This window comes from Brachypodium distachyon, chromosome 3 (assembly GCF_000005505.3).
Source record: "Brachypodium distachyon strain Bd21 chromosome 3, Brachypodium_distachyon_v3.0, whole genome shotgun sequence".
NCBI classification, from domain to species: Eukaryota; Viridiplantae; Streptophyta; class Magnoliopsida; order Poales; family Poaceae; genus Brachypodium; species Brachypodium distachyon.
In genome coordinates this window covers 44739308-44764954 of record NC_016133.3, presented here as the reverse complement: position 1 = coordinate 44764954, position 25647 = coordinate 44739308, and the positions used below count along the sequence as shown (strand labels likewise).

General features: G+C 42.6%; 6 protein-coding genes across 7 annotated transcripts; 3 read left to right on the top strand and 3 right to left on the bottom strand.

Annotated features, from left to right (window-relative positions):
* Positions 1-1065: 1065 nt before the first annotated feature.
* LOC100845096 (calcineurin B-like protein 6) lies at positions 1066-3715 on the bottom strand. 2 transcript variants are annotated; one of them, XM_024461741.1, is made up of 9 exons: positions 3681-3715; positions 3353-3533; positions 3177-3259; positions 3015-3074; positions 2748-2856; positions 2386-2438; positions 2137-2217; positions 1899-2011; positions 1066-1317 (listed from the first exon to the last, which is right to left on the bottom strand). In XM_024461741.1, the coding sequence occupies exons 2-9, from the start codon at positions 3462-3464 to the stop codon at positions 1260-1262; spliced, it is 669 nt and encodes a 222-aa protein (XP_024317509.1). In that variant the 5' UTR covers positions 3465-3533; positions 3681-3715; the 3' UTR covers positions 1066-1259. The 2 variants fall into 2 exon arrangements, with proteins under 2 accessions (XP_024317509.1, XP_003572528.1); XM_003572480.3 differs by lacking the exon at positions 3681-3715 and having other exon boundaries at positions 3353-3656.
* A 288-nt stretch (positions 3716-4003) lies between these two features.
* LOC100840842 (dCTP pyrophosphatase 1) lies at positions 4004-6891 on the top strand. The gene is made up of 2 exons (XM_003574929.4): positions 4004-4308; positions 6216-6891. Exons 1-2 carry the CDS (start codon positions 4129-4131, stop codon positions 6543-6545), a joined length of 510 nt encoding a protein of 169 aa, XP_003574977.1. The 5' UTR covers positions 4004-4128; the 3' UTR covers positions 6546-6891.
* A 4398-nt stretch (positions 6892-11289) lies between these two features.
* LOC100840544 (putative germin-like protein 2-2) lies at positions 11290-12526 on the top strand. Its single transcript, XM_003574928.3, has 2 exons — positions 11290-11492; positions 11796-12526. Exons 1-2 carry the CDS (start codon positions 11372-11374, stop codon positions 12329-12331), a joined length of 657 nt encoding a protein of 218 aa, XP_003574976.1. The 5' UTR covers positions 11290-11371; the 3' UTR covers positions 12332-12526.
* Positions 12527-13684: 1158 nt separating this feature from the next.
* On the top strand, positions 13685-14557 carry LOC100844788 (protein DMP6). The gene has a single exon (XM_003572479.3). The coding sequence runs from the start codon at positions 13793-13795 to the stop codon at positions 14426-14428; it is 636 nt and encodes a 211-aa protein (XP_003572527.1). The 5' UTR covers positions 13685-13792; the 3' UTR covers positions 14429-14557.
* A 1420-nt stretch (positions 14558-15977) lies between these two features.
* LOC100839931 (40S ribosomal protein S27) lies at positions 15978-17672 on the bottom strand. The gene is made up of 4 exons (XM_003574926.4): positions 17531-17672; positions 17311-17412; positions 17149-17177; positions 15978-16416 (listed from the first exon to the last, which is right to left on the bottom strand). Exons 1-4 carry the CDS (start codon positions 17531-17533, stop codon positions 16290-16292), a joined length of 261 nt encoding a protein of 86 aa, XP_003574974.1. The 5' UTR covers positions 17534-17672; the 3' UTR covers positions 15978-16289.
* Positions 17673-18758: 1086 nt separating this feature from the next.
* On the bottom strand, positions 18759-23005 carry LOC100839623. The gene is made up of 5 exons (XM_003574925.4): positions 22700-23005; positions 21209-21369; positions 20348-20381; positions 19625-19727; positions 18759-19365 (listed from the first exon to the last, which is right to left on the bottom strand). The coding sequence occupies exons 1-5, from the start codon at positions 22973-22975 to the stop codon at positions 19085-19087; spliced, it is 855 nt and encodes a 284-aa protein (XP_003574973.1). The 5' UTR covers positions 22976-23005; the 3' UTR covers positions 18759-19084.
* Between the last annotated feature and the right edge of the window lie 2642 nt (positions 23006-25647).

Below are 25647 nucleotides of genomic sequence, written 5' to 3'. Positions count from 1 at the left end.
ATTCCACTGTTGAATGATGTTTAATCCTTGTCTTGATCTGCTTATTTTGTGCTCCCCCTGGTAGGACCTTTTGGAGGTTGAATGTGTTTATCAGCCCAGAAGCACAAAAGGCATCAGGTTTGCACAACAAAATACCATAAATCATCCCTATGGTTTCTATTGTGAATATATGTTGGTTCATATGTTTCTGGTCTGTTGTTTGCATGTATTGATTTTTTGGGACCAAAGTTAGCAGCTTGTTTCGGCAAAGAAGCTACCATTTTTTTGTTGATTGTGGGCTCATCGGAGATTTGACTGTTTTTGGCCAAAAAACCAGGCAACTGCTAGAATTGCAAAAAACAGGCACCTGTTTTTAAGCCAAAACCAGGCGACTGGTTTCTGCTTTCAAAACAGGCGTCTGCCCAATAGACAGACCCTATTATGTTGCTCGAAGTTCGGGCAACTATGGTTAGTTCCGATATTACTGAAATCAAACTGAAACGCATTGGTTATTATTTCTGAAACTGAACTATATTTCAATTTAAAATTATACTGGATGAAATACAAAAGTCATATAGGATAATTCTTAAATAACCTCCACCGAGCCTTATAATTCCCGGACTGTTGGTCGCGGCCAGGATGTGCTTCCTACTTGGCGAGCTCGGCCTGCTGCTCTCAATTCCTGGGGAGAATTTTGAAGAGAAAATGTCTGAAAGATCACTGCCGAGGGGAGATGGAGTTTTTCCTTTGCTTGGTCGTTCAAAATAGGCTTTGGCCCGCTGACCGTCTTGCTACTCGGGGGTTGCCGCACATTTCCCTCTGTTGCCTTTGCGATCAATCTGTGGAGAATTCTGATCACTTTTTTTCCTTCAGTGTACTTTTGCTAAAGAAGTTTGGTGGTGTTGTAATGAGTCTCACATCTCACCTCAGGTCTGCGAGTATCTCTTTGTTTTCGAGGTCCATATCGAGCTGGTGTTCCAAGACCTTCAAATCGAATTACCAAATATCCTATGTGGTACACATATGTATTATTACTGTATTATTCTACTAATGTATATATTTTTAAGATATTATTTGGCACAAAGTTAGAGATTATGATAGCACAAAATCTCTAACAACTCCTGAAGTGCGTTTAGCGATTCAAGTATACAACAAAAAAGCTAAAATTTGCGCCACACCGGTTTCCCATACAACAAAAAAGCTAAAATATGGTACCAACGCTAGCGATGCCACCAAACATTAAATACATGCATGATGAATTTGCATCCTTGTAATGTTCTTCAGGTTTCCCTTAGTCTCGAGTGGAAGACGAACTCCGGGAACGTCATTGTAACATCTCTGCTAACAAAATTTGCAATTAGCATGTAGGAGTAACATCGAAGCTGGCCACATTATGGCCAAGTATATCATGATTCTAACTGGTTTGCAATTTAATTGACAAGTTGCAAGAAGAGGGCCCCAATTTTCTACTATATACCTTTGTTCTAAACGGATTCAGAAGAAAAAACAAGTTCCACAGTCAGATTTCTTTGGCTCCATTTAAAATTTTAATTTGAACTTCAACCATAGGGACTCGAATCGACATAAGTTGTATCATAATTCATGTTGAGACTAGAAGTAAAAACATATCACTCTATCCAAACAGGCTGATCATATTAATATATACAAGAACTGGAAGTCTCTTAGCAATTGACTACAAAACTAAAAAGTAAATGAAACAGCTATTACCAATTGGCCAGCATAAAAAAAATTCAAGGGTATTTTTTAGCAGATAAAAAAAATTAGTACACGACGCCAAAGCAGCTACTCTGTTTTTGACTTGGAATTAGCCGGGTTACGGGTTTAGCCCTTCTTATGAAAACTATTCTGAACACCCCTAACTAAATTGGTAATCAAATCAATCGCTTAAGTAACAGTACCTGAGGTATGTGAGAGTCATGTTCTTCAACAGCGAAGGATGGACGTTCACAAGATTGCGCCACTCGTCGATATCGATTTTCCCATCTTTCTTTGTATCTGCTTCTTCAAACGTCTGAAATAGACCAGTTCATGCATGAAAAAGTGTTTTTTATTCTTGATTAACCGGCTAATTATAGCATTTGTCCATTTTAGAGAACTCATCTATCTTGTTTCAAAATCTCTGTTACACGCACGTACCTTGTCGATGATGGTATCTATGACCTCATCTGAAAGGTCCAGGTTTGATTCTGCAAGCGTGGCTTCCATCATTTGCTTCAACTGAAACCAAAACAAACAGAAAACGATACACGATTAGCAACAAATTAATTGTATTAAAAATAGCGCGACAAAACATCTTATGGAGTATATATCTTTTGAGAGATCTAACATCTTATATTTAGGAACGAATGTAGTATGAAATTGTAATACTATTTTAGGTACACCCACCTCTTGTTTTTGTATGAAACCCTGATTCTTGAGATCATACAACCGGAAGGCAACTGCAAAAAAACATTAATTATAAATAAATTGAGCTGGCCATTATACACGACCAATTGTCAACTTTCTTTCTCATGTATAAATGATTTTTTGAGGGTAAATGATAGCCAGTGGGATTTAAAAAAAATATCAAAAGTGTACAACTCCTCGCCAAGGGTGCAGACATTGACCATATTGAACTTTCCCAATATCATTAACTAGCTTTAGTTATTACAGCTATATGTACGAAATAACAAGAAGAATTAAAGTTTCATCCAAAACATTCTAAACAGATTCAGAAATAGCATTCCTACACATGGATATGGACTTACAGTTAATCTTGTCATCAGCGGGGGCGTCAGGATGGAAGATAGATAGAGCTCGTGCAAATTCCTCGAATCCAAGAGCATGAGTTTGCGTCGTGTCGAACAAATCAAATACCTAGGAAAATAAGGGGTTGGGAAAAATTAATTGACATCGAAAAAGTGATAAAAAAAAAGACCCGAGCAGCGCGCATAAGTAAATCATAATGCATATATAACGGTAACCAGCTGGACGGCAAAGAAGAAAAAAAAAATCTCAATTCGAAGCAAGCATACCCGATCAGCAAACATGGTGCTTCCTCTGTTGGCCCCGAAGATTCTCAGATTGAACTCTTCCTAGGAAGCAAAGGAGTAGTAGTAATTAGCGCGACAAGATCAAACACGGGAGGTGTGCGCAGTTGTTTGCTTGCATAAAAAGGAGGATTTGTTTTGGCTGACCTTATTGATCTTGCCATCCTCAACGACGGCACGGTCGATCCGCTTAAACAGCACGTACAACGCCTCGATCTCGTTAACGCTAACTGTAAGTTAACAACACCCTCAGCTAAATCAGTTCGACGAAAGAAAAGGAAGCCTCAGCTGAGCCTGAGCGTTGCAAAACAGAAAATACTTACATATGGTTTGGCTGGCCAAGCCCTCGGGATCATCGGGTCCTTCTTCCCTAGGGTTGCAGCAGTTCATCAGAAGATCTGCCGCCTTCCAGAGGCACGAACCCAACAAAGCCATCGCAGATCTTCCCTACTCGTCGATATTCACCTGTGGGAAAACCGATCAGCTAGCCAAGACGCGCGAGACCTGGGCAGATGGATTTAGGATCATCGTGCTATACTAATAAAACTAGCATTGGTGTATGAATTTGGTTCCGAGTTGCAGAACTGATATGCTCCAGACTCTGTTGTTACTCGTGAATCCAACAGCGTGCAGTGCACGAGGGGTTCTCACCCGGATTCCCTCGCGACGGTTTCCTCTTAGCCCACGCCGTCGTGCCGTGTGCCTTTTTTTTTATCTTCTCTTTTTTTAGGGGATTTTATCTTCTCTTTTATTTAGAGGAATCGTGCACGTCTCCTCACCGGTCCATCCGTCCGTCCGGCCCGTACATCTCCTTTAGGCCCAGACTCGTCAGCGTAAGGGCGTCTACAGGACTGGCGTACCCGAAACAGAGCCCATCACTCTGATCCGGCGTACCCGGGCCGGCCCAAATCTGCGCACCATGGCTTTCCAAATAAAGGAACCCCTACCTCCGCTAACCCCACCTCCCCCCTTATTTATACCCTCCTTCTTGGCTTCTTCGTCCTTCCATCGTCCCCACTGCCTGACAACAAGCAAGAGAAAGAGAGGAGAGATTGAAAGCACGCAACTCAAAGGACAGGCTAGAGAGAGAGGGCGAGAGATGAATGCTGGGGAGGCGGACATGGGGGAGCAGGAGAAGGGCGGCGGCGCCGTTAGTTGCGATGGTAAGGTGGGGGCCAAGGCGGTGAGCCTTGAGGAGCTGCGGAAGAAGATGTCGGACTTCGCCAGGGAGAGGGACTGGGAGCAGTTCCACTTCCCCAGGAACCTCCTCCTTGCCCTGGTCTGCTTCTCGCTTCCTTTTCCTCTTCAATCTCATTTCGTGTTTGTAATCAATTTCTTTGTCCCATTTATTTACCCGATTAATTTGGGGATTTCGTGGCCGGGAAAAACGGAGCGTGGGAATTTAGGGTAAGGTACTGAGGATGGGTTCGGCATTAACGTTATTGTTCAGATTTTAAAAAAAATGATTGCACGGTGAAAAGCTTTGTCCTCCACATCTTTGTCAGATTGGTTCCTTTTTGTTCTCTTTTACACAACACATTGCAAAGTTAATGTGACTTTTCTCTTTTGGGTCAAGTAATGTATGATGGTTTTGCTCACAGGGCACAGAAAGAAGAAAGGGGATTAAAATGACCCTACTGAGAAAGTATGGGCGTCTGGGTTCTAGTAAAATCAGTGATGAGATACATTTTTTTACCATAGCTTAACTAAAGGGAAGGATAACATTAAAAATAAAGAAGAACATTCATAATCTTAGTTAGTTCTGATTTTTGCAGATTGAAGTATCACGTTATTTTATTTTAAATGCTATCATGTTCAGACTGTTCTGCTCACAATTCCATTAGCTCTGCGTTAATAAATCTATTCTAGAATATTATTGTTGAACAATCATAAAACATGCATTGCATAATTATTTGATTTTATGACATGGTCAATAGCCAACGGTTTTGCTTGATGGATGTAGCATTTTCTATGCATGTAGACATTTTCAATTTTTCAGCACTGATGTGGAGCAGGGATATAATATATGGATTACTGATATTACTTGTTTAGCAGACCATTATATCTTCGGTTTGTAGAAGTTTAATCGGTGACAGTTTCAGTCTTGCATACTGTAAGACCAATTATAATTTGATAGGTTGATTTCTTATAAAAAGAGAATAAGGCAGGGTTAACTCTGTAGTTTCTTATCTCTTGTTTTCTTTGCTCTCGTGTTTGAAATTGCTGTAGAGATTTCTTCCTTATTAATGCTATTACGCGCAAAGCTTTTGCTTGTTCTTGAGAAAAAGAATTTCGCATGATGTAGACCTTATTTATTTTTTCAAAGTTTACTTCATATATCTTGTGTCTAATATCTTAAGTCACTTTTGTGCTAAATTGACCAATTTGTTTTCGGGGTTAAGATATTAGACATTTATTTTTGTGCTAAAAGAAAAAAGAGAATTATTATGTACTCATGTTGCCCCCATTTAATTTTTGAACTGGAAAATAGAATATAGTAAGGTCAAGTTTAGTAAAATGAGCAAGATTGGACGTCAACATTCGTGCAGAAAAAGATAATTTCGTCTAGATTTGAGGTTCTTTATTTGCAGCGAGATATTATAGAGGCAACATTATGTCTTACTGTAATAGTACTAGTAACTGCTCATGTTTGTCTTTTCCGTGCTAACATGGACTATACCAACATATAGAACAGCACCTTAATTTGCTGCACCATATAAACGTGGTAGATCATCAACCAAGCAGTCCTGACAGAGGGCTCAGAGAGAAAGCTGTACAGGTAGTACAAGCAAGGGGACAAACACAAATCATCAATCCTTGCTCCCTGCAAATTACAGTGCCAGTACACATCCTGTTGCAATATATCACGTTCTGTTGTTCACTATACATTATCCATATCAATAGTTGGGGCGAGTTGGACTAAGCAGGATCCCACTCACCTCACCAGCCACTAGATGCCAATTATTTCTGGTGCCGTCTGCTGTTGTTGTGGGGGAAGACAAAAAAGGCCTACAGCACACCTTTCTCCCCAGGTTTTGCCCACCTAGGAGATGCCCATTATAAGTGCAATTGTGGGGATGTTACCAACTAGCTCCTGGATCTAGTCTAGTTGGCATGTAGCACATTTTTTGGTCACATGAATACTCCATTTGATGTGTAAATTGTTGTGTGCTTGTTGCTGTGCAGGTAGGGGAGGTTGGCGAGCTATCTGAGATATTTCAGTGGAAAGGGGAGGTGCCCAAGGGGCTACCGGGTTGGGACGAGGCAGAGAAGGAGCACTTGGGGGAGGAGCTCGCCGACGTGCTCCTCTACCTTGTCCGGCTGTCGGACATGTGTGGTGTTGATATTGGCAAGGCTGCCCTGAGGAAGATGGAGATAAATGCACGCAAGTATCCGGTTGGACAGTGCAAGGGCTCATCCAAGAAACACACATGCTACAGCTCTGATACAAATGCTGTTGCTAACGAAAACGCCACCACTCTCACTGGTGATAGCGAGCATAACAATGGAGTTTAAGAGTTGCAACTTCTCCAATGGTAGCTTGGATGGTTCTTGTGTTTTGTGATTTAGGCTTTGTGCTAGTGATACAGGGAGCCTCTCTCTTTTGGTGTTAAGGTTTGGCTCTGAGTTCGCTTCTATGTTACTAGATGCCTAAAGGAACAAGTTTATGCTGCAATCTCTGTAGGCTAAGATGCTAATGAAATGAAATGGTATTTAGCATCCCTTTAATTTGTCCTAGTATGCAGCAGCATAATGTGCAACATTGGCCAGCATTTACTTACTGTGTTACTGGTTGTATGCCAGGCTAACTCCAAGATATGAACTCAGTTGCTTCAACTTTTGAACAACATGTGTTGTTGAATGGCATTTGTACTCTAGTTGTCCTTCTCCCAGTACAAATGAACAAATTATATCCAAAGTATTTATGAAGACTAGGGGACCTGACCCTTTGGACCAAGTTCAGGAAACTCGCATCATAGCGAGTGGCCGTTTTTGTCGGGGTCTTTCTCCTTCCTGCATTTTTCTCTCTACAGCAGTTATCTTGTATAATGCCTCTCAAGAAGAAAAAAAAGTTGCTCGAGTGATGATATGATGTCTATTCACTGTTTTTTTTCCATTGCTCATAATTCCAGCCTGTTAAGTGAAGTTCAATGGATTTTGGTAAGCGTGAGCGCTTATGATATTTTTCTAATGTTGCCAAGTTTCTTTTGAATGTCCTGAAGTTCAGTATTGTGTTTGCGAGTGTTTACCCCCAAAGGTTGGTCGTAATGGATTGGTGGTGTTGTTCATTTGGAAGATTCTACTGACATGTGCTGCAGGACAATGCGATCAAAATAAACAGTATTCATTCTTTGAGAGATATTTTTCCATTATATCCACTCTCTAATCTGTGAACTGCAAGACTAACACTGTAATAAAATGGTTGTGTGCATCATCGATGAAAACGCCATGACTCTCTCCCCTTTTTGAAAAAAAAAATGCCGTAAGGATGGTAAGTGTGGGTACTTCATGATTGTTTGTTTTGTTTTTAGGTTGTACAGGTCTATCACAGTTGGGTTTCGGTCTACTCTCTACTGATGATGCTGCGGATGGAGATATCACGTCTCGTCATGTTCCCCTCCGTAGGCCGTATGTTTGCGAGTGGGAAGGGTGTAAATGTAAAAAAGCACTTTCAGCTACTTGGCAACAGTTGAAGCCGCTTGTTCAGCAAAACGACATTTGGACCCTAATTAAGCATGGATACAAAACCTGTGCACCTCGATCAGCGTCCGACTGTCCGTACAAATACGAGCATCGTTGGAGCCGGACATCTGCATGGTAAAAGCTGGAAACCCTGTGTGCCTTTGGCTTTCATGGATGGAGTGGATACATGGAACGGCAGGTGTCAGGTGACGTGATGTGGTGGCAATTTGGGAGACAGAAAAGCTCCCCTCCCCGGGGACGCTTATCTGCTCTTCTCAAGGGGACCTGATCATTGCAGGTCTTATCGGCCAGGATCGCAGTTCCGATTTGTTCGGTTGCTGATCAGCTCGGTGGGCGTTGGATTGAGGATTTGACGCCAGCCACAACATCATTGTTGTTGTTTTCTGTTGTGAAGCTTATACGTGATGTGCTAACGCATCTTGTGGGTTCTCGCAAGTGCATGTTTTTGTATTATATACTCCCGTAGTATTATAAGATGAGTGAAAGAAAGGTAATCAGGAGGAAGAATAGAAAATCTTGTACCTCGAATGAAAATAAAACATCTCCAACCAGACTCAATCCCTAGGCCAGACCACCACCTATGGTAGATAAAAAATAGAGAAAAATGCGCAGCTGGTTCATCGTACATGATAACTGCTAAATTCTGATGTTACAACTTGGCACGTTGAGCACCCGACGTGAAAAATACGAATTTGTCGTGGCATGCTGACATGGACAAAACTGGCCGAACCAGGCCATTTTGGCACAAAAAACGAGCATGTCCAAAGAGAGCCCGAAATTAGTCTATCCAATGCTGCTACTCAACAAACGGACGCAAAAAATCACCAAATGACTATCTACATACTTCCGATCAAGAACTTTGTCATCCAAATTTGCCACGGGAAGGAAGAAAACTGACCATAATTTGGAGCCACACCATCGGTTCCCGACTATGATGCTCCATCGCCGCCGCCGCCGCTGTTGGACGACAGTTGAACCTCTGATGAACTCCCCATAGCAGCTCCACCGCCTCCGACGTCCCCTCCCATGTCTTGGCATTGTTTTGAGTTGAGGATTCGGGGATATACGGTCAATGGTGCAAAGAGAAAAGGAGGAGGTTTTTTTTTGCAAGATTTAATGGCTTAGCTCGGCCCGCTTTGTCCACGTCGGCAAGCCACGTCAGCGTCCGAATCGGCGAAACGTTCTTTTGACGTGAAGTGCTTAAACGTGCCAAGTTGTAATTAACACCAGAATTTAGCAGTTTTCATGCACGATGACTAATCTGCACATGCGTGTCAAGTTGATAGACTAACAGTGCAGTTTCCTTATAAAAAAATCGCAGACCACTTGTTCCAGCTTGTTGCACGTCATCAAGCCAGTTGACGATCCACTGACTTGAAAAGACTAGACCAAGAATGTATGCAAGAATAGAAAACCTGCAATGGGGAAATTTAATTTATAAATCCACTAGAAATATTATCATCCGTGCAAAGTCAAATTGCCCAACACATAAAGCTGCTGCTCAACCAATCGGAAGTGCGCGCAATCTTTTGTTATCCCCTCGTAATCAAGAAACATAAGAGGAACATTATGAGGGAGATAAAGATTAGAAGCTATTTGGACCCTTTATTACATAAATCGAGTGAATATGACACCGGAAAAAAAATGTGTACAATAGTCTCACCCTCATGAGTCATGACAAAAACAATACTTTGAGTTGCCCTTTCAATTCCACTTTAACATGTTGTTCTTAGTTAGAGTGACACATTGCCGCAAGAATCAAGGGGATAATTTTTTTTTAGCGAAACCTAAAATCTCCAAACCACATCGCTAGGAATTGTATGTTAGAACCAAAGCATACTCATTGATTTGACCGAGAACAAACCACTGAGGTGGAAATTCCAACAGAACTCATCACGACCAAGAGAGAGGTTCACATTAGCACCTAATCCTGACCAGGCCAAGAATCTTTCTAGAAATATTAGTTGAGCGCCATTGATGCAGACGCGGTTATGACGATCTTTCACGATACCAAAGAGATAGCAAGAACAGCTCAAGAACAGCTGAAACAACACTCAATATTCGATGGGGGATAACTAGTTCGGTTTACAAAAGACGCAACCCAAACTATAGTACTTGTGAACCCATGAAGAATCACAAGAAAGAATCACCAGGATCATATCTAGATCAAAGGACATACCCTTCAATCCACACACGAAAGCTAACGCTTAACGAACACGAGTACTCTCAGCACATACACAACCACACATGGGTGTCTACAACTCTGAAATCTGAACCTCCTTTCAAAGAGAAGGGTGGGAAATACTTAACTAGGAACATTCCTCCTAGTTAGGTGTGAAAGCAACCCAAAATGAGTTTTAAAAACGTGTGGCTCTGCCTTGGAAAGGAGCAAACTTGTGGAGACTCGCGCAGCAGTCAATTCCTGAACACCTTACATTGGAACTCTCATATCTTTTGACTTGGGCCTTCAAATCATGCTCCGTTTGTTGTGCCTGCAAGCTGACTTCAAGTACTAGTTATTACTGCTCTCTACACATGCTGGACCCTTCCGGAATGGTGTGGAAAGAGGTGGAAACTTGGAGCACGAAATCTGAAGTGGTATTTCTCCAATGTAGACAATTGTTGTATCCTCTTTGGCTTTTCCGGCAATGTGACATTGGTAAGAACATGATTTGCGATATTATCTTCCTTGATCATTACTTGGGCCGTATCATCCATCCTTGATTCCCCAGACACCATAAAAACATGACAAGATCATATGAAATTTCTGAAGTTCATTCAGGTAAATAGAACAGTAACACCGTGATTATGGATGGCACCAGGCGGGTAGATTGGTTATGTACTTATGTATTAGTAGAATATAAACATTGGATTCGCACATAGTTTTTACTTTATTGAATCAATGGAAACTTGTTGGAGATGGGCAAGCAGCCAAGCATATATTCAAACTCTGTAGGAGAAAATTGTGCATTTAGATGAGCCCAGGTGCAACCCACAAATTCTTTTTGATCCTTTGTAAATAGGCAATAGTTGGTTTAGTTACCTCGGCCTCCATCGAACTGGGGTTAAAATTATGATTATAATCCTTCAGGCGGAGAAACACTTATATTTGTAGAATAGGAACCAATTTTGACATTCAAATATTGCTCAATCCATGGGATCGAGCCAAACAAACTAGTAGTAGCTTTACGTATATTAATGTAGCTGTCTCCCACACGCTCCCTAAAAAAAGTCTCACAAGCTACGTCCACATTGATTCCAACAAATTAGAACCACAAGCAGTGAGATCCATCTGGAGGGATCTTGGTCGATGTGGATATGCATACACGTAGGTGACTTTTTCAACCAAAGATTAATTAATGTAATCGTGTATACATAGTATTAAATTGATCCAGCCGTCCTATATGTGTGCATGCATATGCGTAGCAGGCTGCCAACAATTTTAGCACGCGCTTTGCAGGCACACATCATAAGACTTGTTCTTGCCCGCCATCATGTAACTCTTAATTTATGTTGGCAAGATATAGTTTCTCCCTATAAATATCAACCCCCTTTATGCTTCAAGATCACACAAGCAACACCGCAAACCAACTAAGCCTAGCTAAGATAGTCAGGAGAAGCAATATACAGTAAGAGAAATGGCCATTCGTGTCTTGCTCCTTGCCGCAGCTCTCCTGGCCTTGTCCTCCTCTCATGGAGCCATCGCCTCTGATCCGAGCCTTCTCCAGGATTTCTGCGTTGCAGATAAGATGTCTCAAGGTACGTATGTACACATGAAATTAATTATACCCTCCCAGTTTCTAAATAGTTGTACGTTTAGGTTTGTCGATCTAGATTTTATATGAATATATCAACATTTACGATACTAAGTGAATACACTATGGACACTTTCATGACGGGTACAATAAAATTAATTTGGTGTCGTTAATCTTAGTATATTTTTTTATAAAATTGGTCAAACTTAGAGAATTAAGTACAACTATTTTGAAATGGATGGAATAGCTAAACAGTTCAATACTCACCTTTTGTTATTATTTTATGACTGTGTCGATGCATATGCAGTACGTGTCAATGGATTGCCCTGCAAAGCTGCAAAGGACGTGGTCGTCGAAGATTTCTTCTTCTCCGGCCTTCACATGCCTGGCAACACCACCAACAAGCAAGGCTCTGCAGTGACCGCGGTCAACGTGGCACAGATCGGTGGGCTCAACACCCTAGGAGTCTCCCTCGTTCGGATCGACTATGCGACCAATGGCCTCAACCCTCCCCACACTCACCCGCGTTCCACCGAGATCTTGACGGTACTCGAGGGCTCCCTTGAAGTTGGCTTCGTGACCTCAAACCCTGATAACAAGCACTTCACCAAGGTTCTCAACAAGGGAGATGTGTTTGTGTTCCCCAAGGGTCTTGTGCATTACCAGTTCAATAGGGGAACAACCCATGCGATAGCTATTGCAGCGTTGAGCAGCCAAAACCCTGGGGTGATCACAATGGCCAATGCAGTGTTTGGAGCGAAGCCTTCCATCTCAGATGATGTTATTGCTAAGGCCTTTCAGGTGGAGAAGAACACGGTAGATTGGATCCAAGCTCAATTCTAACTATCTGAACCAAAGTGTTTGTTCGTACGTTCAGTCGCCTATTTTACGTTTAGCTTTATTTAAGTTGCATTCTTTATGATGTTGTAAGTTGATATCATGTGTCTGTGTGTGTTCTTTATGTTTTCCATGAGTAATGAATTTTCTGTAGTACAATCCTATTTTTATTAACAAAAGAAATTTGCTTGTTTCTTGTTAGCCGTTACGTACCCGTAAGTTTGCCAGTAAACATTTCCTTTGGAGTGATGAATGTTTTATGGACAATTCTTGTCTCTTGTTGTGATAACTGCCATCCTTATGAACTCGCAACTCCAAGTGAATTTCATGGCGGAGCTTCTTCACAGCAAATCTTGGCTCTTGAGTTTGTGTCAAACTAATATGTGTATGTATAGGTACAAGTTGGATTTATGGGTACTATAGTAGGAAAGTTAACAATATAATACTCATGGAAGATATTGTCCCCTTTTCATAAAATAACTTGTGGTTATCACTTTAGCTCAACGAGTTAATTTCTTGGAAGTCTATATTTTCTCAAATATTGGATACTTTTAGTTCTTGTCAGGAAATATAAAAACGACAAGATTTAGCTTTAACTTTTGATACCTTTCACGTCCCTGGCCCCATTCATAGTTGTATGGCTGATGAACTTAAGTAGTTGTGATTCCATACATGTGGCATCCCAATAAGAAATAATTAGGAAAATCAGACAAAGAGGGAAAACAAGAGAAAAGGTAAGGAAAAAAACACAAACACTTCATCGACAAAAGAAATATTATTAAAACCAGATAAAATATTGAAGAAAAACACAAGATCATAAAACAAATACTCCAAACATTTTCACTAACAAACCTTGGAGATAGAAAAATGTGGGAGATGGTAGATAAATAAAACAATCAAATATTCGAGAAGAAAAACAATCAAAATTTTGATCTTTCATGAATGTTTCTAAATTGTTTGATCTTTTTACAAAAATTTCACATTTTCCTGAATAACTCTGATTTTCGTCAAAACCATTTTTGCGACAACACTGCCGGTGGCAGAAGATGGACACAAAAAGTGTCATGGTGGATTTTATGGCATGGAGCAAGGAGATAAGATGCAAATATGGCCACCAGATCAACACCCTTCAGCTGGACCGTGTGAACTTTGGTTTTAGATTTGGATATATTGGGCTTCTACCTACGTACGTACAGCACACTCTGATCGGGTCCTTTGCGTTTATGTACGGGTTAGTTAGCTAGTCGGAAATGGCAAGTCACATAAGTACCTTGATTGTCCGTCACGACAAAGCAAAACCAAGCCTAGCTAGTTCGATGACCACGTGAAGAAATATTCCATTCCATGCATATATGGCACGTCAAGTCCTGACGAACTGGAGCAATAAATCCCAAAGCATCGACATCCTACACACTTACGACGCTGATCCATTCTCATTCTGAGATCAAAATATACTCCTAACAAAACATGGCATCCCGGCCAACCAGCGACCCCGAGACGCCGTCCCCAGCGGTGCCGCTGCTCGGCAACAACAACGCCGCCTCCGACGGCCGGACGCAGACAACAGCGACGACAACCACGGTGGTGGGCAAGGCCCTGAGCAGCACGGCGGACCTGGCGAAGCACCTCCCGACGGGCGCCGTGCTGGCCTTCGAGTTCCTGTCGCCCACCTTCACGGCCGATGGGCGCTGCACGCCCGCCAACCGCGCTCTCACGGGCTGCCTCATCGCCGCCTGCGCCCTCTCCTGCTTCCTCCTCTCCTTCACCGACAGCTTCCGCGACGACAGCGGTACCGTGCGCTACGGCTTCGTGACGCCCAGCGGCCGGCTTCGGCTCATCGACGGTGGTGCCGTAGGAGCGGCGCCGCGGGAGGCGAGGTACAGGCTGGGCGCGCGGGACGTGCTGCACGGGCTGCTGTCGTTCGTGGTGTTCCTCGCCGTGGCCATGGTGGACAGCAACGTCGTGGCGTGCTTCTACCCCGTCGAGTCCGACGCCGCCAGGCAGATGCTGGCCGCGGTGCCCATGGCGGCTGGCGCCGCGGGGAGCTTCCTCTTCGCCATGTTCCCATCCACGCGCCGGGGGATCGGCTTCCCCGCGTCATGAGCTTGGTGTGTCTCACGTCCATCGGGAGTTCGGGACCCTTTGGCTGCGATCCTCCGTTGATTTGATTTGTGGTCATGTGTCATGGAAAACTCAACTAAAGTGGGTATCTTATATGTTGGTTTGGTCTTTGGTGTGGTGCGCCGCAGAATTCCAACTTATTAGATGTTCTTATTTTTGCGAAACGATCTTCTTAATGATGCGGGCAACAAAGCGAGCCACATGGATGGGATCCACAACCCCGATTTTCTGTTGGATACAAGCAAGCCACATGGACAGGGTCCACAACCCCGTTTTTTATTCCTATTGGAACGATTCAAAAAGGATTGGGGAGATGCTACTTCTCCCTTTGTCACAAATGAAGGAGGTGCTCACGGTGGAGTTCGAGTTGGAGCTCGAAAAGAGATTCTCCGCACCGTCATGAGCTTGGTGAAATTGATGAGTCCGTCATCATCGAATTGGGTTGGGTGATGGTGAGGCTCAGCCGAGATGGATTCTTCATTGACGAACCTGAGGAGGAGATATCAACACACCAAAAGGTTGATGTAAAAGGTTATCGATTTTTGGGGGGTTTTGTAGCTGCATGCGAGATTTTGACATGTTGAAACTCATACTTTTTGCTCCATACACACGTGAAACATGCTGCAATGATTCTAGTAGTCTATTGCAAATGTGACGCTCATGCTGCAAAGATGTTTTTGCATAATTATGTACATTTGGTTTCTATGTTGCATATTTGCACCCATTTTCTCCGCAGTTTGTTGCAAAAAATAGGCATATATTCCATATCCATAACACATGAAAAATCATTGCACAAATAATTTCGAAGTGTTGCAATGTTTTTAGACGGATCATTAGAAAATATATTGTGATCGCTTTGCAAGGTCGCTGAGCGGAAGATATTAAAGTTGCTCATGAACTATGTAAGTTTATTTACCAATTAATAAAGCTGCCATGATGGTTTTTCCTAAAAAAAAGCAGTGTTTATTGGGAGGAAGAGAACATGAACTAAAAGGAGCAGACTGGACCGGTTGAAATTGAAGTTGCTAGCTCCGGCGAGAGGTGAAACGGGACACAACAATATTTATTAGGAGGAAGAGAGCATGATGGAGCAGACTAGCTAAGGGCTCGCCAAATCTCATCTGCTCCTTCCCGCCGGAACGAAGGAAGAGACGGCGAGGGAGGAACTTCAAGCCAGGATTTTAACCATACCCAGCGCAAGCTTTGGCCAATCAATCCAGCGACAGGTGATTTTCAAGCTCACGTGACATCAGAGTTGCAGCATTATAATTATTTCATAACTACGTTCAGGAACATTATAAACTTCAGACGCCGGTTCTCAGATGGATGATAAGGTTTATAGCATAGGAAATACAAATTTGTGCGGCACTCTGTCAAAATACACGCTAACAACCAAAAAATAATGGATTTAGATCAACGTCATAAGAATACCTTGTGGTTCAATGAAGCTGGGATCATTTCAAGAACCACAATAAATCTGGATGACAGTAAAGGGTAAAGTTCTGCTCATGGAACCAAGTGATCATACCAATAAGATCAAAAGAACACAATGCCCAACTAAGGTATTAAAACATTTCAGAAGCAAAGTGCAATATCTATAGCTTTTTGGCTCAGCACCAAACAAGTAGTCAACCATTGTCTCCCATAGCAGCTTATAACTCAACAGTACCCGAAGACTACTTATAATAAACTGAACTAATTAGACAAACCAGATGGAAAACGAAGCATTCAGATACTTGGACACTGGAACTAACCAAAGGTCTCACATAGAAACATTGGAAGACTACATCCTGGGAAGTTCAACCCTTGCTGAGCACAAACATCTCTTCCAAAGGACTGCACTCTAGTCGCCCTTACGGCGGAAGGAGCAGCCCTCGGTGAGCCTGGCCTTTCCTCCTGTTGGCTGGCATAGCACAGTTTGGCAGCCTGGGCACACCACAACAGTCTGGGAGTGGCTGAACACAGTTGTTCTGCAATGGAAATAATACATTTACAGTAAGCTATGAACAGAAGAAAATAAACTTCAGGTATTTATTGAATTGCAGTGGAAGATAGTATTACAAAAACAACCACCAATATGATATATTTATTTTGATAATACCATTCATTATGTATTTTGAACTAAGCTAATCACTACAAGAATTTGGGTTAGAAAGAAAAGCTACCTTTTACTTGTCTCAAAAACTGAGCAAATTGCAACAGATGATGTAACAAGCAGACGTTTTCATACAAATGTTGCCAGCACATACATTCTGTAAGCATTGTAGAATGTTCCACAGTATACATGACATGACCCATTAATCATGATTCACTACTCAAGGATTATATCATATACTCCCTCCAAAAAATAAGTGACGTGGATTTGTATAAAAATCTATACAAATTCAGGTCACTTATTTTGGGAAGGAGGGAGTACTATATTACTATTTGAATAACATCAAGAAAATCTATACAAATGTGACAGGCCGGTAGTATAAACATACTGGCTAATTTGGCTCCTAGGTATCGGAGTGGAGTATACGGTTCCTAGTAGTTTCCCTCACACAATCTAAGCAAAGCAGGCTAGTTTTACAATTTAGAACTAAAATTTTGGATGACACGAAATACCACAGCAAATCAATTGCATACTCCTATTTAAAAGCGAGTAATGGATACGGAAAAAAAAGGAGGGTAACAGAGGTTCGATGATCACGAAATATTACATGTTGAAGCATCCCTGGCACTTGACATCCTGCAACAGAATAAACAGATCGGATCAAAACCAGGTCAGAGGCGAGTGAAAGAACAAAATAGACTAACTCGTTTAGATCACAGTTCCCGTAACAGAAAAGAAAGAAGAGATGCAGACGAGCAAGGGTTACTACCATGAAGAAAGAGTTGGGAGACTGCACGAGGCGCTTCTTCTTGTGCTTACGCTTCTCCAGCTCCGGCGGAGGGTTGAGGAGGTCGATGTCGTTCTGGAGCACCTGCGTTCCACAACCCAATCGGTGATTCAGTCAGGTCAGAGACATCGCCAACGAGATACGGCGAATCGAATCAGCAAGGAGGGCGTCAGCATGCGCAAGGAAATGAACGGGATCGTACCATCTTGGAGAGCTCGGCGGCGGTGGGGCGGCGTCTCTGTCCGGAGGTGGGGAAGAAAGAGAAGCCCTAGGAGGCGGCGGCGTGGACGAGATTGGCCGGGAGGGTTTTGCGTGGGCGGGTGTGGGTGCTTGTTTTATAGCAGGGTCTGGTGAATCTGAGCCGTCCGATCGGGCTGACGAGTCATATGGGCCTCATGGAGGACAAGCCAACTTGTGGCTTTGGGCTGGGCCATCACTGTTATCTTTTAGAATTCTTGATAATTTCCTCTCATTTTAAAAAAAAGAAAGATAATTCCCCTAAAGAAAAATTTCCTCAAAGCTTTACAAGCCAAAAGTAGGAGCTATCCTTTTTTCGCAGATAATCGCACATTTTTTAAGTTCCCTTAGTGATTAGTAAGTATTAGTTACCAAAATGACAGCTAGTTACTCATCAAATTGCCAGATTATTTGGAATGATGTTTTAAAAATATTTATCACCATCTTATTGGTGATTAACATGGCAACGATGTATATTTATCATGAAATTCTGGAAGCACCTCACACTGCAGCGCTCTAGCCGTGCAAATGAGTGATTAGTGCACAAGCTGATCAATGCCTTATTTGTTTGGACTTCTGTTTCAACTTTTGGTGCTTCTAGTTCTTTAAAAAGCACTTCCCCCGTTTACACATGAAACTGAGAAGCACGTCGGGAGGTGCTTCCTTTCAGAAGCTGCAGAAAACACCTCCGAACGTGCTTCTTAGCTTCATGTGTAAACGAAAGAAGTGTTTTTTAAAGAACTAGAAGCAGCAAAAGCTGAATCAGAAGTCCAAACAAACATGGCCTAAATGCACACGAGAGGTTGACAAGATTCTAACGTTCGCTCTTTATCTTTTCTGATAAGTCATAAAAATGAAGTTAGGTATCTCCAATGTCTATTTGGCTGTAACTTATTGTATGTGTATGTTTGGGGAAATTTTGAAAGTTTATATTATATAAATATTTTTCATTGCAAATTTAATGATACTATTTTGACCAAACCAATATTGTTTTTTATATTAATAGCAAGAGCTACAACAGAGCTTAAAAAAAAGCAAGAGCTACAAAAGTTTGATAGCACCCTTCCAAAGGATCACTTTTGGTTTCATTAAGATAATGCTTTGACCAATGATAACTCCGGTAATAATAATTATATGATTCGGAACCATAATTATTAGCAAGAACTTTTGAATACAAATCTACTGAATACAAATTTAATGCATGAAACAACACATTAATTTAGTAATTCTTGGTCAAACTCTTGTTACAAAACCAACTACGCCAACCTTGTGAAAAGAAAGGAAAAGAGGGAGTATGATAAGTCGGTGAAGGCCGCAAGGGCAAATGGGGTAGCCACAACTTATGTTACACTCGTCCCTTTTCGACAAACAAGGATGAAGTAAAGTATATACTCCGTACTACACTACTGAATATTACAGTCTGTCTTACACAGGGTGCAAAAATAGAAAAATCAGCAAGCATAAGCTGTCAGCAAATTACGCACCAATATGCTGTCTCTGCAAGAACGCTAGATCCTATCTAGAATTTGTGGTCACCAAACCATTTATTCTTCCCATCACGTTGGTTTCGGAAATTTGGATATTGCTCATTTCTGAAGCTGGAATCATTGCGGAAATTCGAATCACGCTGATTTCTGGAACTTGGATGTTGAAAATTTCGACCAGTTTGATTTACGGAATCCCGATCACGTGGACCAAAGTTGTTTTCTATGTTTGTAGAGGCAAAACTTGAATCATTCTGGTTTCTGAATTTTGAATCATGCTGGCCAAAATTGCTCTGGATATTCATGGGAGCAAACGCTGCATCACAGAAGACAGTAGGCGAGCAAAGTGAATCAATACATGCAACATATAAAAGCTGCTAGAAAGGAACTCTGCCGAAGCTTTATATACATAATTACCTAGCAGAGCATAAGGAGTTTGCAGGGTTGTTAATGGGATAACAAGCAGCCATTGATTATTCACAACAGGAGTATTTAACAAGATTTATCCATACATTTTATGCAAACAATGAATGCTGACAGCATAAACAAAAAACAGATCAAGACACGACATTTACCTCGTTCTCTCATTCTCCTTTCTCTGTCATACTCAAACTTGTCACGAATTTGAGTAACCCTTTCCCATGTTTCACCTTGCCTGCTTTCCCCAGAACCAAGATCCTGCAGTGCAAACTTGTTACTGACAACACCTATGATAGACGCATAATTAACTGACAACACCTGTGATACATGCATAAATGGACAAACTCAAACTCGCTTGGTGTTACGACAAGGGTATTTAATGACACGGGAATAAGTACACTCTTTAAGAACTGAGGATAAAATGGAAGATCCAGATCAGGAAGCTATACTCATTTAGCCGCGAATACTGTAGTACAAAGCCAAATTTATACAGGCCCACTATTCCATTAAAGACTGCCATTTCATCATCAACCTAACAGTTTTTACAGAAGTTCCAAGTACCTCATTTCCAAAATTAACTAGGTAATCGTCCTTGAAAACTGAGGTTCAACAATGTGCTAATGGTTGTTGCTCCGACATGGAAATAGCAGAAAAAGATGGAACAACAGAACACCTGAGAGTGAAACATGGACACCTTGCTCATGTAAATTTGCTTACTGGTTTCAACATTAATTTACCACAGACAAAGATGGAACAACAGAATATCCCACAACATTAGCATATGTTCATTCTCAGACTGCACTATAACATTTATGTTTCTTCTTGCATAAGAAATGACATGTAACATGTATCAAGAGTACAAAGAACAGGCACAATACCTTATTTGGCTCTACGCTGGAGCTCCTTCTCCTACTGCGATACAATAGAATAAAATATATGAGACCCTTTCTTAATGAAGATATATTCGTTGCACTAATTATCCATCTACCACGAAACTCAGAAGGGTAACTAGTTGAAAAGGTCGCCGAACATTTAAGCTGAAATAATCGAATGATGAGAGGACAGGACAAAGTTTTTAGTTTAACCAGACTTTATCAAAATATTATATTTTGAAATAAACATGGACTTATGCTCTGAAAATAAAATAAATAAAGTACATGGTAATTAAGGAAATCAAAGATTTAATGCCAAGTGGATCCTTCAAGATTAGCTAATAGACCACTTTGATCCTATAAGTTTACAGAGGGCCAGTTTGATATAAGATATTTGCATTTTGGCTCACACACCTGAAATGCCATGGATAGTCACATGGTCATATATCGTCGGCACACATTCCCCTAGCTCTCTGTAAGCTCACATGATCAGCACAAGTATGGAACAATGTAACTGATATGTGAATCTGCCAAAGTTCCTCCTTGGCAATTTAAACCAGAAACATATTGAAAGTATTTGAAACACTTGGAAACAGGCAAATCATCCACAGACAGAATGATGTCTCAACCTCAGCTCCAACACAGTTGAGCAGATAAATTAGATGACGTGGAAGGACTGACATACACTAGGAGAGAATAGGTGCTTATGCGGCATGACCACCACCATGTTATCTCATGGTTGTGCAATGGACTCCAAATGCAAACATCAGGGACAAAAGTGGCTTCTTAGGCTATTAGCTAAACTTTGGGGGACCAATTTGGTGATTTATGCATAAACGAATTATAGAACTACTCAGGGTTTGCTACCTGTATGGTGAAAAGTCTAGATCATCTTCTTCAGCAGAGTCGTAATTAGCACGATCTTCAGCAATCTTCTTAGAATAACCTTCATCCCAGTACAACCGTTCCCAGTTCTCTCTAAGTTCTTGGTACAGTTCCATATATTGTTTGCACCAAGTTTCATGTTCCTGTAAATTGGTGAAGTTTAAGTCTTTCAATGTGAAAGCAAATGTTTGTACTCCCTCCGTCCAACAAAAAGATGTCTCAAGTTTGTCAAAATTTGGATGTATCTAGACATGACTTAGTGTATAGATGCATTCAAATTTAGTCAAAGTTGAGACATCCTTTGTTGGATGGAGGAAGTATCTGAAATCCACTAATAGCAACATGAGTAGGATAAGGAAAAAGAACAATGTATTACAAAAGTATCTGGTCCAGAAATACATAATGGAGATAATGACATTACCTGAGTCCGGAAACATTAACTGTTCACAGTACGATGGATCTGTTAGTCTTGTTACTTGCCTAAACAAAGTTCTAGCATGCTAGTATTTTCATTGAAGTCAGTTTGATCATGAAATTGCTACAAACAACATGTTCTTCAGTTTGCATTTGTCCTTCGAAGACATGAAGAGCTAAGTTAAACGCTCAAAAGCTAACAGATCTAACTACTAAGAGCAAAGTAAAATATAGCAAGTTAATTTTCTAATTCTATTGTTCTTATGGGAAAAAAAATACCACTATCAGAATTTGAAAAAAATCGGTCAATAAAAAAAACCACTTCTTGATGTTGCATTATCAAAGCATCCAACTGTTTCACCACCTCAAAGTTTCACATATATGTATACTGTGGTTCCAAACCTCTGCATAATAGCTGCCAAGTGGTATTGTTTTGTACCATCTCTAATAATAAAGAGGGAAAACATTTAGTTTATTCTGAAGTCTGAACCATCCAGGGGTAAGCAATCTATGTGATCTACAAATGTACAAAGTTACCAGCAGGAATCATTTCCATCCAAGATCAACCAAATCCTTCATAAATGAATATAAACTAGTCAACCAAAGTCAAATTCACTCAAAACCTGCCCAAATCAACCACTGAATTTCATGTAATTCATAGCGACAGCCTACGGGGAGGATGACATTACTGACAAAAGACGGTCTAGCGAAAACGCCTCAGGCGCAAAGAATGGTGGGCCTGCGCCAGGTTAGCATAGGGAGGAAAGAGAGCCAACAGAACTGGAATTTAAAACGAAATGCCGAGCTAATCCACTTCTATCCAAGATGAACAATATTTCCAAGAGAGAAAAAAAGACAAGTGGGGAAGCTACGGCCTAAATCCCAATGAAACCGTTTCAATCAGATATCGTGCGTTTCATCGCACTCGGTTTTGCTCGGAGAAATCATCCCATTTCGACTAACTACGGAAAAACAAGTAGCGCCAAAAAATCTAGGGTTTAAAGAACAGCTAAAAGCTTAGCGCTGAGAACTGGGGAGGCGCAGTGCGGTCGTGATTACCGAGTCCTTGAGGACGAGGCGCGTGCGGCGCATGAACTGCTCCCGCATCTGCTTGCGGCGGCGGTTGGGGAGGTTGTCGCGCGGGATGGCGAAGCGCTCGCGGTGTGGCACGCCCTCCCCGATCTCGTGCAACTCCCCGTCCACCGCCCACCACTCTGATTTCTTCGCGCCCACCATGGCGGCGGGCCCGCGCTTCTGCGACCATCCGGTGCCGCCGGTGACGAAGCCGCCGCGGCGGTGCGCCCACCGCCGCTGCGTGTACAAACACCGCAGCATTCTATTCCTGCCCTTCTCGCTTCGTCCCCTTCTGGTCAGGGGTTTAAGCGTTACACTTACACATTCGCATTGATTTTGATTTTAGAGTAAATATCACAAAACCCTAGTTTCTGACGGAGTGTATCACGGTAAGTACACATTTTCGGTTTTTTTTTTCACTTAACCCGTATTTCGGACTAAGCCGTATTGTAAAAACCGTAACTTTGCTGTCAACGCTGCTAATAGGAAAAGTGCCGTGGGGGGCCCACCTCTCGGTTTCTGAAACGAAATCTTACTTACCTTAGTAACACCTACCTGCCCCAAGCCCCCTTCGCGGGTCTTCTTTCCCAAGACCGGCGGAGCGCCGCCCGCGCCAATCCCCCTGTTTGCAACCTCCCGCGTCAAGATGCCACCGGCAAAAGCAGCATGACGTCTCCAAGATCCCTCTGGCGCACTCGCCCTCATCCCCGGCTGCCCCGAGCGCCCCCGCACCGAGCTCCTCCTCCGCCAACCGCGCCTCTCCGTCGACTCGTCTCAACCGGCTTCCTTTTCCCGACCGACCCCGCCTACGAGTTCGTGGTGAGCTTCTCCTTCTTTCCTCCTATTTCTCCCCTCGGATCCACCCCCTAGAGCTCTGCCGTATTGTACGCCGTCGGCGAGTTTCTCCCATGAGCGTTCTGCTCCCCCGTGCCGTCCATGGTGGGAGCATTCCAGCCCAAACCAGACCCACAGCCCCACCGCACCTGCAGCCCCCCTGCCCGCCCATCCGCCCTGCTGCCCAGACGCGCTGCCCGCTCGTCGTCCCGAACGGAGGCGAGGCTGCCACCGCCCGTCAGTTTCCCTGTTAGCGTCGTTGACAGCGAGATTTAGGGTTTTGCGATACGGTTTAGTCCAAGAATACGGGTTAAGTGATAAAAAACCAAAAGATATAGTTTTGCGATACAGTTCGCCAGATACTAGGTGTTCTGTGATATTTACTCTTGATTTTACCATTCCATTGCTTTTACCTTGCTACAATATCCGTGTAAAGTTCCACACCTGTAAAAAAAACTAATCTAAACTTCTTCATTAAAAAACCTATTCCTCCGAAAAACTTGGACTTCACAGAAATCACGGTGGCATGTCTTTGTCTTTCAGTGAGCAAGGTAATTTTAATCAGGATCCCTAGGCGTGATAGTCTGTCCAGAAACAAGATCACCATGATACGACGTCTCTGAACACGGGCGCTCCTCCATGTTTTAATCCCATAATCTCTGTTTCTATAAAAGAATCAATCGGTGGCCGCGATTGGTATTTTATTGTAAAAAGATTTATCTCTTACCGTAAATAATTTATTACAAAAGATCGAGATGACGATGATTATTGTCATTCTCTTCTATCCATATTTTTTGTCGAAATATTACATGTATCTGTACGTTTTATATATATATATAGATACGTTCCGCTCTTCCAATCCTAAACAAGATCATAAATAAGAGTCCCAGGCTCTGCTTAACGTCCTCTTATATGATAGGAGCTGGCATACAGAATTACAAGAAGTTGGTACTTTTTCCAATCCTTTCTGCTTTCTCACCAGCAAAATAGGATCGATCGCGAATTCAAAGAAATCTTTAGCCTCACTTCTAAGATGAGCTAGCGCTCGCATCACCTTTCGATATCCTATATTTTTTATATTCAACAAGTAGCATTTTTCCACGGCATTCTTTAGATTGATTTCACTGCCCTCATCTACTCCTCAGCTGGGTATCTATTTCTCAATACGGTGCTTTAGTGACGGATTCTGCATCGCATGGATCTCTTAATCAAATAGAGTCTCCCGGATAGGTCAAAATGAATGTGACACCCGTGATAGGACTATATGTGAGCAAATTTGAGACAAGTAATATGAGTTGGATGGAGTACTAAAGTTAGAATAAAACTACTAAGAACTGTCAATAATATGTAACGCTGATTTCTGGTCTAATTTATATCGAGTAGTCTTATTTGTTTTATTCATGAACATTTAACTATACAAATCCTAAGGAATCCTAAGGCCGGTGGTTTCTTCGCCTCCTCCTCGCTCCACGCAGGCGTTTCTTTTCCTGGGGAGCCGACGGTGAGCTGCGGCGATTGGTGCATTTGGCTGGTGTCAGCGGCGTGACGTCGGGAGGAGTTCATGCATGCCGGCGCGTGTTGGGCTGGTGTTGCGCTGGCTGTTTGGAATGCTCCAGAGCTGGTGCGTTGGCCCGGATTGGAGGCGGTGGTCGTTGTTCTAGAGTGTTCGGACGCTGCTATATATTCTTCAAGAAGTTGTTGGCTTGTGGGACACAGCTCATCCCGGAACTAATGAACAGCAACCAGTTCTCCGATGAATCGAAGTATACCAAGCTTTGGTCGCGGAGGGAGCTGATCCAGGGGAGCGCCGGTTCCGTTCAAGCCGATTACGTTCATGCCGGACCCGTCGTCCCGTCGGTGCGCCGCCATCCTCCGCCGCCGCCGACCACCGGCGACCTCTGGCGCGACCACCCCGACTCCCCCAGACCCTCCCCGACCCCATATACGGCGTCAATCGAGGCCGCCGGCACCTCAATTCTGCGGTGCCCCGGACTGCCACCAGCCGCCGCCTTCTATTGGTCCGAGCCGTCGCCGATTCGTCGCACCTCCGCAGAGATTGGCGCCTCCGCGACCTCCTGGGCGTTCCCCCGACTCCGTCC

Coding starts and splice junctions, on each gene's coding strand:
- LOC100845096 (XM_024461741.1), bottom strand. CDS start 3,464: ATGGCTTTGTTGGGTTCGTGCCTCTGGAAGGCGGCAGATCTTCTGATG. Junction 2,439..2,747: donor CGCTGATGACAAGATTAACT/GTAAGTCCATAT, acceptor GTTTTTTTGCAG/TTGCCTTCCGGTTGTATGAT. Junction 2,012..2,136: donor TAGATACCATCATCGACAAG/GTACGTGCGTGT, acceptor GGTCTATTTCAG/ACGTTTGAAGAAGCAGATAC.
- LOC100840842 (XM_003574929.4), top strand. CDS start 4,129: ATGAATGCTGGGGAGGCGGACATGGGGGAGCAGGAGAAGGGCGGCGGC. Junction 4,309..6,215: donor GGAACCTCCTCCTTGCCCTG/GTCTGCTTCTCG, acceptor GTTGCTGTGCAG/GTAGGGGAGGTTGGCGAGCT.
- LOC100840544 (XM_003574928.3), top strand. CDS start 11,372: ATGGCCATTCGTGTCTTGCTCCTTGCCGCAGCTCTCCTGGCCTTGTCC. Junction 11,493..11,795: donor TGCAGATAAGATGTCTCAAG/GTACGTATGTAC, acceptor ATGCATATGCAG/TACGTGTCAATGGATTGCCC.
- LOC100844788 (XM_003572479.3), top strand. CDS start 13,793: ATGGCATCCCGGCCAACCAGCGACCCCGAGACGCCGTCCCCAGCGGTG.
- LOC100839931 (XM_003574926.4), bottom strand. Junction 17,178..17,310: donor CTCCCAACTCTTTCTTCATG/GTAGTAACCCTT, acceptor ATTCTGTTGCAG/GATGTCAAGTGCCAGGGATG. Junction 16,417..17,148: donor TGCCAGGGATGCTTCAACAT/GTAATATTTCGT, acceptor TTTCCATTGCAG/AACAACTGTGTTCAGCCACT.
- LOC100839623 (XM_003574925.4), bottom strand. CDS start 22,975: ATGCTGCGGTGTTTGTACACGCAGCGGCGGTGGGCGCACCGCCGCGGC. Junction 21,370..22,699: donor GCCTCGTCCTCAAGGACTCG/GTAATCACGACC, acceptor ACCAATTTACAG/GAACATGAAACTTGGTGCAA. Junction 19,728..20,347: donor CCAGCGTAGAGCCAAATAAG/GTATTGTGCCTG, acceptor TTTGCACTGCAG/GATCTTGGTTCTGGGGAAAG.